The sequence below is a fragment of the Canis lupus genome, chromosome X (assembly GCF_003254725.2).
Source record: "Canis lupus dingo isolate Sandy chromosome X, ASM325472v2, whole genome shotgun sequence".
Lineage (NCBI taxonomy): Eukaryota > Metazoa > Chordata > Mammalia > Carnivora > Canidae > Canis > Canis lupus.
In genome coordinates this window covers 54,694,157-54,706,991 of record NC_064281.1, presented here as the reverse complement: position 1 = coordinate 54,706,991, position 12,835 = coordinate 54,694,157, and the positions used below count along the sequence as shown (strand labels likewise).

General features: G+C 38.2%; 1 protein-coding gene across 4 annotated transcripts in view; it reads right to left on the bottom strand.

Moving 5' to 3' along the window:
• Positions 1-12,835, bottom strand: part of KIF4A (kinesin family member 4A) — a 125,559-nt gene that overhangs the window by 55,524 nt on the left and 57,200 nt on the right. For all 4 annotated transcript variants that reach the window (XM_025466094.3, XM_049107546.1, XM_025466095.3 and 1 more), the window contains exons 11-15: positions 12,398-12,530; positions 10,290-10,348; positions 10,073-10,178; positions 5,845-5,901; positions 4,652-4,837 (exon numbers count right to left, since the gene is read on the bottom strand). In XM_025466094.3, coding sequence (XP_025321879.1) covers positions 4,652-4,837; positions 5,845-5,901; positions 10,073-10,178; positions 10,290-10,348; positions 12,398-12,530 — 541 coding nt within the window. The remainder of the gene's footprint in view (positions 1-4,651; positions 4,838-5,844; positions 5,902-10,072; positions 10,179-10,289; positions 10,349-12,397; positions 12,531-12,835) is intronic.

The window sequence follows — 12,835 nt, the reverse complement described above, 5'->3', positions numbered from 1 at the left end:
AAATATCAGAAAGGGAGACAGAACGTAAAGACTGCTAACTCTGGGAAACGAACTAGGGGTGGTAGAAGGGGAGGAGGGCGGGGGGTGGGAGTGAATGGGTGACGGGCACTGGGTATTATTCTGTATGTTAGTAAATTGAACACCAATAAAAAAAAAAAAAAACCTTAAAAATATACATAACTAGTAAATACATAAATATATTGTGGCAAATATCTAGGCAAATTTACATAAATAGATACAAAAATAATATATATACACATGTGCATATTTGTGTGTATACTTACTGAAATGTGTTAAAGATAAGTAGAATCACACTATATGTATATATTATTCTATAACTTGCTTTTTTCAGTCTTAGTGATTTATTTATATCATTGCATATAGATCTAACTCATGTTTTTGCCAACATGAAATATTTTTGTGCATGCCTTCTGTGCACATGTGCAAAGTTTTTCTAGGGTAAGAACAAGTGGAATTACAGAGTCATGGGGGTACACACTTTTAATTTTAATATATACTGCTGCTATATTTTCCTCTAAAGTGGCTATTCCAATTTACAATCTTGCTAGGAAATTACTTGTGTCCCTGCACCCTTATCAACATTTGATATTACCACACTTCAAAATATTTAGTGATTGGATGGGTGAATAATAGTATCTTTTCAATATATAGGCCACATTTAGTCAAAACTGTCACTGAGTTGAGTCCTGGGTTACTATAACTTGTGGCAATCTTCATTAATCAGAACCTATACCTCCTCAAATTTTTCTATAGCAATTCTTCAGCGATAAAAAACATTTATTTATTTATTTATTTATTTATACTTACTTATTTATTTATTTTTATTAAAAAATATTTAGAACCAGAAACTACCTTTATTTCTTAGAAAGAGACAGTGATTTACATGTGATGAATAGGTACTATTTACAACGAGAATTTGTCCCCTCTTAACTTTAAGGTTTGGGAGCACTAGCTTATTTGATTCCAAGGGAAAACAGGACAAGATATCTTACAGCTCTAGCTCTAACTCATTCTTAGCACCTCCTCCTAGGGTTAGAAGTACACTGGGGGAACATATATCCTCATATTTCCAGGGAAGGGTACAAGAGAGGAATAGTTTCTCAGCCTGTTAATCTTTTGTTTACCCTGGAAAGGTCAAAATACATTCAACCTAAAAAAAAGGTTGCATTTTTATGTGCCGTTAACATGGAAGATTGAGCTACATATTTAACTTGCTCCCTCCTGATAGCCCACTAAAATGACCACCAAAAAGGGCATAAATTAACAAGGATGAAGAGAGCCACCAAAAGATATAAACAAACTTTAGAAGAAGAAAATAGTTGAGTATATAGTCACTGACTTAGTAGAGTGGAAAAAGCTAAAATATGACTCCTATAGAACAAAGGCCAAGAACAAGGCAATATAAACCATAAGCCCACAGAGAGGAACAGAGAGGAGAAGTTTCATCCACGGAAAGGCTGAATCTGAGAGGCTGGGCTTACAACAGACACGACAGAAGGTGGGGATAAGGTACCATACTGCTGACAGGAGATTAAATAAAAGTCTATATATGACTGGGTAGACTCCTCCAAATCTCTTATTTTCTCTAGGTTGCCAGAAATAGGGCATACCATCACAATTCCAGGCAGGAGAATGAAAGATTTTTTTTTTACTGGAAACTGACCAGCCCAAGATAAACCTATGTACAGAACTTCCTATTGGCTTTTAGTGCCTTACTGTTAAATATGAAAGGAGAGCCAAAGATCACTGGAAATTTGAGGAAAGTTTCTTCTATGAAAGAAAAACCAAAACAAACCTACTAAAGATAGGAATTTGGAGGAGACAGAGGCAAGGCAGGAAGAAAAAGAAAACCTCAACAAAATTTAATTTCTATTAGAGATGAACACTGCATCCATGAAAAAAAAATAGAAGGCTATAAAAAATTAAAGGATCAAACACATCTTAGAAATTAATAGGCAAGTAGAAAAAATTCACCAGGAAGTAGAGGGAAATCACCCAGAGAGTGGAATAGCAAGATAAAAAAAAATAGGAGGGAGGAAATAAGAAAAGCAGAAACTAAGTCTAAGACATCTCAATAACTAAGAGGAGTGCGAGAAAAGAGAAATGGAAAAAATAGAGAGGGGGCATTAAAGAAATAATATAAGAAAACCTTCCCATTAAGAACACAAATTTCTAGATTGAAAGGACCCACCAAGTACAATAAATAAGAAAAGACCCAGATCAAGGCACATCACTGTGAAATTTAATCACACTTGGGAACAAAGAAAAGTCCTGAAAGTGGTGGTGATGGTATACAGATGAAATTAAAAGAATTGGGCATTATAATGGACTTCTCAACAGTAATACTGGAAAGAGAAAACAATGACGTAAAGCCTTCACATTTCTTTCTTTTTTAAAAAAGATTATTTATTTATTTATTCATGAGAGACAGAAGGGGGTGGGGCAGAGACACAGGCAGAGGGAGAAGCAGGCTCCATGCAGGGAGCCCGATGTGGGACTCGATCCTGGGTTTCCAGGATCATGTCCTGAGCCAAAGGCAGGTGCTCAACCGCTGAGCCACTCAGGTGTCCCAAAGCCTTCACATTTCTAAAGAAAAATCACTTCCATTGTAGTGCCTAAACCTAGGCAAATTAACAAGTCTAACAACAACCACCACCATCAGCCATTTTCAGGAATGCAATGTTTGAAAACATTTTTCTTTCATGTCCACTGTCTCAGAAAGTTACTGGGGTTGTACTCCATCAACACAAAGGGGTATCCCAAGAAGGAGGAAGATACACACTCTGTTTCAACATAGAGATGAGAATTGAAGCAGATTCCCAGGACCCAAGATGATGGTCCAGGTTGCTGGCTGGGCAGCAGGCTTACAGAAAGCCAACCAGGACAGAAGATTCTGGGAGGGTTATCTTTAAGAAAGAAATGGAATGATAAACTACTTGGTATGTCTGACCATATTAGGAGGAGTTTTATAAGTCTGTGAATAAGTTTGGAGATAAATTATTGACAGGTATATAGAAAAATAAGAAAATGAAAAAATGAGATTATTAACTCTAGGGAATACAAAAAGCCAAACAAGAAAGGAAGTGGAATTGTATTATACTATGTAGCTCAGCTGTAAAATCTACTTACATAGTCACAAAAATTTAAACACTATTCATTTCATCAAAATTATCATTTTGAAAGATAAGAGGTGAGGTGGTGCACATGGGTGGTTGTGCAAGAGAGCTACATTCCCATTTCTCATAGTGGGAAGTCAATTGATAATATCTAAAAATTTTTTCACAAGTGTACTAATTTATTATTTTTTATACAAAGGTTACCATTTTAATCATAATAAGTGAACATTAAGTATGTTTACATTGTGTAACCATTATCACTCTCCATCTCTAGAACTGCCTCATATTCTTAAGAGGTACTACCTAACCATTTAATCAGAATTTCTTGAGACTAACTGGAAGTAAAGGAAGCTACTCACAGAAGATATTACAGCACAAAATTACCGCGGTTTTAATTGAATCCTGAGCTATTCTAAAATGTAATAGTAACCCAACTATTCTTTTTTTTGTACTCTTGATTTCCTTCACCTGTTTCATCCATTCCGCCATCGACTTCCCCTCTGGCAACTACCAGTTTGTTCTTTATATTTAAGAGTCTGTGTTTTCGTTTGTCTCTTTTTTTAGTTGTTTTGATTCTTAAATTCCACATATGAGTGAAATCCTATGGTATTTGTCTTTCTCTGACTGGCTTATTTCACTTAGCATTATATTCTCTAGATCTATCCATTTGTTGCAAATGGCAAGATTTTATTCCTTTCTATGTCTGAGTAATATTCCATTGTGTATATTACCACATCTTCTTTATCTGTTCATTCACTGATAGACACTTGAGCTGCTTCCATAATTTGGCTATTATAAATAATGCTGCAATAAACATAGAGGCACATATATTGTTTCAAATTAGTGTTTTTGTATCCTTTGGGTAAATACCCAGTAATGGAATTACTGAATTATATGGTAACTCTATTTCTTCAAAGTTAGATTATCTATCTATCTATCTATCTATCTATCTATCTATCTATCTATCTAAGAGAGAGCACATGCATGCGTGTGCGTGTGTGTGTATGCACGGGGGAGGAGGGGTGCATGGGAGAGGCAGAGGGAGAGAAAATCTCCAGCAGACTCTGTGCTGAGCCGGAGCTAGACAAAGGGCTCTATTTCCGGACCCAGAGACCCAGACTAAAAAAAAGTTCAGTCATTTGCCATGTCAAGTGATATCCATTCTGAGTCTCTTCCGAATTCACACTGTAACCAAGACATCTACTAAGAAATCTTTCTCAGTATAGCTATCAGAACGAAATTTCTCCCCAAGTAGGGATCACATTTATTATAACACTATCAAACTATTTATTCAATACCTATTACATAAGGTAAGGTATTAGATCAAATGAAACAAAATTATACACTCCTTATCCTGAATGTATCACTTTTTTGAAATCAACAGTGCAACTCCAGGGGTACTATGCACATTATGTTGTCTCATCATCATGAAAAACAGTGTGCCTGTTTTTTTCCTATACCATTAAAAAAGAGATAGTAGACATGAACAAATGCTGCTCTAGTTAATATTTTACCTGGTACTGGAAATGAATGGGCTGTAGTTGGCTGTCGTTCTGAGTCATCTTTCTGGCTAGTGCCTCTTTCAGTGCAAGGGCTTTATTCAACTCAACCAGCTCCTTAGACATCTGAGCTTGACGTAGAGCATGCTGAGTAGTGAAAGCATCAGAAGACCTACTGGTCTCTGGACTGGTTTCTACTTGCTGGAAAAGACCAAGATAATGATATTTAAGAGAAACAAGCAATTGGAGCTCCTTAGGTCCCGCTTCATCGGGTCTCACAGCTACTTCTCCATTGCTAGTACCTCTGCTCTTTTAAAAATAATGGCTTCTCATACATTTGCATTAAACATAGGAAATGAATCGATCCTAGCCTATTTCCCTGCTGTTACAGCACCTATTTCTTATATTCTTTAACTGACTCTTCTAGAGTAAACTAAGTTTCTTGCTCTTTCCTTTATTGATCTAACATTTCTTACTTTTACCTCATTCTAAGGGGTCATTACAGGAGAAAGAGTTCTGTAAATGGCACTTTAGGAATGGTGGAAATGGTGACAAGGCTTCATTTATTCTCATAGAGCTGACCTCTGGCACCTCATTTATCTCCTATCTTTCTTCTTTCAGAATATGAAAAATACTGATACACGTTTGTTTTGAGGGGAAAAGATATCTCAAGCAAACCATCGTCTAGCCTTTCGTTTTGACTTTACTCATAACCTTTAGCCAACATCTAATACATTTTGTCTATTCTTGCAACTTGAACACTCCAGATATTCTCCTTGGTTCTTTTAGCCCCTAACCATCCCATCCATAGAAAAAGTATGATGAGAAAAAAAAAATTTCTTCTGTGTCTTCTCTGATGCTTTTTTGACTTAGCCATAATTTCCTAATTTGTTCCCTTCCTCATTCTAACTTGTTAGACAGCTGACACAGAATAGTAGCATCTAACAAGGAATCAGTAAGCCAGGTTGCAAAGAAGAAAAATGACATCCCTGAGATGCTCTGCCATCCATTACCAGTTATACTATTAAAGATGGAGCCTATCCAATTTAGGGATTTTACAAAGCTGATATTTACACTCAAGATTTCTGGATTTCCAAGGTATTCTATGGAGGATGGTAGCAATCAGGGATTCTCTTCTCAACTGAGTAATAAATTACAGGAAATGGCACAGTTAAAGCTCCTAGCTCTACACAAAGCCAATTACTTACAGCTTCTGGTTCCACTGCAGTATCAATGGCTGCAGCCATGCAAGCAACAGTTTCATCCTACAATGACAAATGAGTTTCAGTTTAGGAAAAGACTCTGAAGTGAAGATTACTAGTGGATTTTATACTGGTTATTCAATTTTTTTCAAGTATATATAGAGACTACTTAGGTGCTAGACCCATTCTGTGGTACACAAACACCAAAAACCACACATTTCCATTTCCCACCTCCTAAAAGTCTATCCTTGTTATAAGGTTGATCCTATAAGTCTTTGTAAAAAGGGGGGGAGGGGTCATGTGGCGATTGACATATTTATTGTAACTTTCCTGCTCTGTCAGGGATAAGTGGGCCAGAGTGAAATATTAGCCATTCTCATAGGCTAAAGTTTAATCCATCTTATAGACTCTACTCTTTACATTTTTACCACTAAGTCTACCTCTAATAATGTACAGGTCTAGCCAGTTCTCATGGACACACACCCTGAAAACAGACATAGGAAATAAAGGCAATGCAGTAGAAAAGTGAATAGAATGAAAGGTTATTTTGTATTTTATTTTACAGGCAAGGAAGCAAGAGCCTACTCTATGAGGAAATAAACTCCACAGGTAGACACCCCAGATAAATGTGCTCATGAAGTCATACAAATATCCTGCAGTTTCTCTCCCTCATATACACAAGAACCAACCAATCACTTGCAGCTATTCCTGCAGCTATTGCAGGTAGCAGTTACTTGAAGGGAAAGGTTAACAACCATCTAAAAGGGAACCCTAAAACCACTTGTGAGGACTAACTTGTTTATAGGCAATCATATGAACAAGCTTGGTTCTCTCCACTGGAATTTAGGCTTTATTTGGCATTGCAACATATGGATTACCACTTCTGTTTAAGTGATTCTGCAAGCCGTGGGAAGAAAGGATTATTTCCAGGAAGTCACACAATTAAAGTGGTCATAGGTGAAAGAGCTATTGGCTCAGTAGCAAGGAAAGAATTTAGGGTTAGCAAGTCGATCTCTGCATCAGCCCAGTGAAACATTACATAGTTGTTGAGACTTGAACCTCAGTAACTTCAAGGCAAGGAGCAAAGAGGCCCTTAGTAAGGTGCTATTTGTAAAGTACTTCCCCTTCCCAGAAATTCCCAATCTGTGAGACTCAGAGAAAATGCAAAGGAAGCTCTAGTGTTCCCACATCCCTTCTCAAGTGTTCCCACATCCTTTCTCATCATGATTTACAATACCAGTGATTCTCCAAGGGCCAGACATGAAATCCTTCTTGAGAAACAGAGCACTTTGATATATGATAGGTTAATGGTTACCCTTTCTTCCCTTCCGTATTTTAAGTTTCAGTAAATGGACTACTTACAGACCTATCCTGTTAACACTGGCTTTTGGAGACTTTTTCTAGTACCTTCCAGAGGGCCAAGATCAAAGTAGATGGGTTAAATCTTTGAGGAAGACATGTTACTACTGTGAGTTTACCTTCCAGTCTGTGGCCCCCCCCCAAATTTTAGAATGCAAAAGTTTAAGCTTTGGTGACATGTTCTGAAGTTGATGGTCAGGAGAACGAACAAGGCTAGGGTACACTGAGCTACATTAACCAGCAATACTCTCCCATATGAAGTATGTGCTTGGAGGCTATAGGCAATACCATTACTGGGCATGAAAAATGCCTTTCATGCTGGTCATAGCAGACAGGGTAAAAACAACGACAACAAAATTTGATTTTGTGGGAACTGAAAGGACTGCATGAATTTCCTCACAGGTGATTGCAGCAAGGAGGTTTGTTTGAATTGTGTTTTAAAGGAAGAAATGGTACAGTTTCATGCTTAGAGCCCCAGGAGGAAGATTCAGGAACAATGGTTGCCTTCATAACTGAAAAGAGGGCGTTCATCTGTCACTTAAAATAAAAATAGTTCTAATTTAGAACGAAGGGGACAAGCACTTACATTTGAAACATTTTGCTTTCACTGTAATGAGTTTTAATAAAAGCCACAGGACACAATGTTGTGTATTTCCAAAAAATATGTGCCTGGGAGGGTCTCTGAACAATAGACACGGAGAGCTCTGATTCAAGAGTCCAGCAGGAGCCCTAGGTAAAAGGGTTTACTCTGCCTAACTGTGACAGTAGAGGGAAGCCAGGGGCTTTATCAGCTTGTGGCAATCTTTAGTAACTTCTTGCTTCACGTGTCAAGTGAATTTTAGTGGCAGATACAGCGATTCTATAGAGTTCCTCTGAGTCAGCCACCAACCACTAAGCAACTTCCTTTGGAGGCATGCCAGGCACTAATCATATCACCACATCCTCACCATGGATATGCCTTCTCTTATGTTATTAGCTTGTATCCATGAGTTTTCTTCATCTTTCCCATGTGACTCAAAGCCCCAGAAATGAGGTGGTGTGACATCCTCTAAGTTCAGTGTGGGGGCCATGAGTGATGATGGTGTCCTAGATCACTTTTTTGTGATCACATAAGCTTTGGTTCCACAGCCTGGATTACCTTAATTCTGAGGCAGCTCACACAAGGTTTTCATACATGAGAGGTTTCAGCTATATTTAAGTGGAATTATAGATGGTGACATTTCACCTTGTGATAGCCATTCTCTGGCATGCACTCTAAAATTTAGCCACAATGAAGTCCTTATCATACCCCACTTTCATCCCTTTTTGTTTGGCATATACCCTTCTCTATATATAGATTTTTCCCCTTTGTGTGACAAACTTCTATTCGTTTTTTTAGAGCCCAGTTTCTTCTGTACTGACTCCCTGAAGTTTCTAGGTGGTTAATCACCCTTTGCTCATATTGCTAATGTAAGAGGATCAAAACAGAAAGAGAGTTCTCAGTTTTCCTTACTTCTTTTCCCCTTTCTTTGCCACCTCTCCCACTTGGGAACCTTAACCATCGAACAAACTACAAGGCTTACAAGAACAACTCTTGAAAATAATTGGACACTTAGTAGGATGGGGTTGCACCAATATTCTCCATTCAAGCGAGAGGCATGAAAACTGGAATAGCCTCCAACCAAAAGTTTCACAGCAATTAACAACAAAACTGCTGCTTGAGCCAAACCACAAGACATACACCCCTCTCCCTTCTCACCTTACAAAAACTCCAATCCTACTTTGACTCAGGGAGTTACCTGGAGTTCAGGAACTCCCTGAGTGCCTCAAATGAATAATGCCTTTAACCTCTTATGGCATCACTTATATTATTTTCTTTTGACATTAATACAATACTTAGCAAGGTTACACAGTCAGTGAGGGGCAGATTTGGCTTCAAATCAGGGTCTGTCTGGCTCTGGAGCCCAGGTTCTCAACTGCTGTAGTCTGTCTGTTGTATAAATGAACTGTCATCTCAGACTGCTCATGACAGTTTGTACAGTACTACTTGTTCTAAAACGCTGCTTTCTAGTCTTTTTGGAGTTTACTCATTTAATTTATTGGAACTCATCCTAACCCTTCCTCCCACAATACTGTATGGTATCTTTTTTATTGACTCTTTCAGAGTAAAATACAGATGCAGATCATTCCGTGATACCCTTTTGACATCTCTAGAAAACACTGGGCAAGATCTGAGATGGAGAATCACTGTTCCAGTAAAATTAAAGCCTCTGCCCAAGAGCTGGAAATGATATATATATGTCTATGGGCCGAGAAGGAACACCAAAAATAAAAGGTTTTTAGGGTGGTAGGACTGTAAGAATTTTTCTTCTAAGAAAAACAAGAAATACCCACCGCCCAACCCCCACCCCCAGACAACTACTATTGTAGTTCTATAAATAAAAATGGGAATTTACAGAATGATCATTCAAACTAATTTATTACTGGTTACAGAAGAGAGCTATGGTATTCCCTGGTTGCTCTAAGTCCTCTGTCAGAACCCAACTTATTTAAAACCAAGGTATGGTAAGGCCTCTTATTAAGTTAGCCTATACTGATGGGACAGCAAGTCAACAACTGCTGTCCATGCTACCAGGCAATTGCATACTGCTATGTTGCTGCATCCAGCGTTTGATTAGAGCACTGAAATATTAATGTGCCATTGCATATGTAACCTATGAGTGTTTTGATTTAACGAATTCAATATTCAGATCACATCCAATGATCCATGATCTTTGTACTCAAGCAGCTCACAATCTAGTTGTTTTGGCAAAAGGCACAGAGTTAGATATGTTTATGTGCATCAAGAGAAACAGGAAAGCAATAGGTCTATTCACACTGCCCCTACTTGGCTTACCGATAGCTGGGTAATCACTTGCTGCAGGTTACGAATTATCTCTACATTTTCTTTTAATTCCTGGTCTTCCAAAGTTTCCACTAACTTTTGAAGATCCACTTTGAGGCTAAAAATTCAAACAAAGGTTAATTAACCCAAAGGTTAATCATACTGCAAAGACCAGAGGATATATGATTATATACTAAGGTCACTAACAAATATTTGGTACAAAACTTACGCAGCATGTTGCCTGAGTTCCTCTAGCTTGGCGTTCATCTTTTCATTTGCTTGTTCTGTCTGCAACAGAGACCCAGGAGATCATCAGTGGGAATGTCTGACAGCCTCACCTAATTATGCCCTCTCTCTTACTCCTATGGATTAAAACCTAGGTAGAGAGGTTGCCTCTTTTGCTGTAATAGAGGATCTAGTGAGCTTTGGTGATTTAGTGAAAATGTTTTTTGTTTTTTTAACAGAGTCATGGAAATTAGCCCTTTAGTCAACATGAGCTACTTAAAATAGCATCCAAGCAGCTGGGTCTTATGCTTGCCATGAAGCTCAGACTATGGCGTGGAGTGTGATGCCTTAATTCCATATAGAATTTTGCAACTAGGGAAAAAAGCAAAACTTTCTGGCATGCTACTCCCTGCTGTCTGCACAAAACCCACTTACTTTACTGCCTCCTACACTATACTGTTCCCTAGCCCCAGCATAAGGGCATTGAAAACATAAAAGGGCTTCACACTGAATATGAGCTGAGCTTTTTTTTTTTTTTTCAAGTTACACTATCTGATATGGTAGGCTGGTTTTAGTAAGAGAAAGCAAGAAAAGGATGAGGCACAAGAATATGGCAGAGAAGAAATGGCAGAGGGAGCTACATTTTGGGAAGGGTGATCAATTTTATCTCAATCACAGTATCTTGTAACGTGCAAGATGTTACAACAGATTTGGGAAGCACAACTTATATAGGACAAAAACGTGGTTGTTATGACATTCTAACAGGACAATGAACTTCAAGTAGCCATTATATAGCAACCTTATAAAGTTCAGATGGGTATGCAGCTAGAGTAACGGGTACTGTTACAGTTAGCCACACTTACATATGTGTGAAACACAGCTTCTATAGTTACTTCAAAGGCACAGAATGCAGCACTGGAGGCAGAAAATTATATAGAAAAATCCTCCAGGGATGCCTGGGTGGCTCAGTAGTTAAAAATGCCTGCCTTTAGCTCAGGGTGTGATCCTGGAGCCTGGGATTGAGTCCCACATCGGGCTCCCTGCATGGAGCTTGCTTCTCCCTCTGCCTGTGTCTCTGCCTCTCTCTCTCTCTCTCTCTGTGTCTCTCATGAATAAATAAATAAAATCTTTAAAAAAAATCCTCCAGTTCCCCTTCCAGTAGCAATGGACAATGAATATAGGATTTGGCCCCCTTTAAAGAATCTTTAAGCAGCTTACACTTCCTTGACTAGAGAGCACACTGATGTGTGAAGGTGTATAAATTACAGATGCTCAATTACATTTTGGTGGAAACTCATTTTCACTTTTGGCAATAGTTGTGCTATTAAAAATTGAGCTGTATTTAGTAGAAAAATGTTAGTGACAGTGCCAAGTTACTTTCAGACAGATAGTAGGCTACAGAACTGGTGTAATCAGTTATATAGAGATCCACTATTTGGAAATTAACCATATGTAAAAGGAATTAATATTAATTTCCCAGCTGTTCTATCTTATCATGGCAGTTGTTGGGACAGAATATGAAACGTGACAACATTAGGAGAAGGGAGATAGAGAAGAACTAAAATCTTACTGAGGGGACAGTTACTTGGTATAAAGTATAAAGATTAGGTAGGACTTTATGTGACAGAAGGACCTGGTTCTTTCCTCTCTGGAATTTTATTTTTATAATTATTTTTTAAAGATTTTATTTATTTATTCATGAGAGACACACAGAGAGAGGCAGAGACATTGGCAGAGAGAGAAGCAGGCTCTCTGTAGGGAGTCTGACGCAGGACTTGATCCCCGGACCCTGAGATCATGCCCTGAGCTGAAGGCAGATGCTTAATCGCCAAGCCACCCAGGCATCCCCTTTGGTATATTAGAACAAATTTACTTTAAGATTCATGTGGATTCTTCGTAGTAGATCTATAGAATATATACAATTCTTTTAACTTTTCTGTATGTTTGATAAGCCCATGTGTCTACCTTAGAGGGGCTCCATGGAAAATATGATAATATTAATCCATTTCTTTACATGTAACTTTTCTCTCCTAATGAGAAGTATGTTAAATATTTCAGAGACTAAAGCAAGTAAACATCCAGATTGCTAGTAGCTTAGTCTTGGAGCCTCACCAAAATGATCCTCTCTAACATCTGGGCTGTCTGACCAGCTGCTTCGCTCAGACCACGACTTAATTTTTCATTCTCCTCTACCAGGGACTGATTCTTCTCCATCAGGGACTGTAGACTTTCTGATGGTTCCACACTAAAACAAAGAAAATAACATATTAGAAATATCTGTTAATAACACCTATATTAAAGGCGGATAAAAATATATCCCACAGACATTTAGGTGTGTGTGTGTGTGTGTGTGTGTGTGTGTGTGTGTGTAGGTGAAGGTGGTTTAAAATTAACCCCCAAAAGTCTGGGAAGTAGTATGATCATTCCAATTTATCCTTCCACTCAGGTAGTATACCGAATGAATAAGAAATATATGCCTGAAATGCTTTGAATTAATGGCTTGCAGGAAGGTAATAATACAGAGCCAGCCATGGTTGCAACAGTAACAAC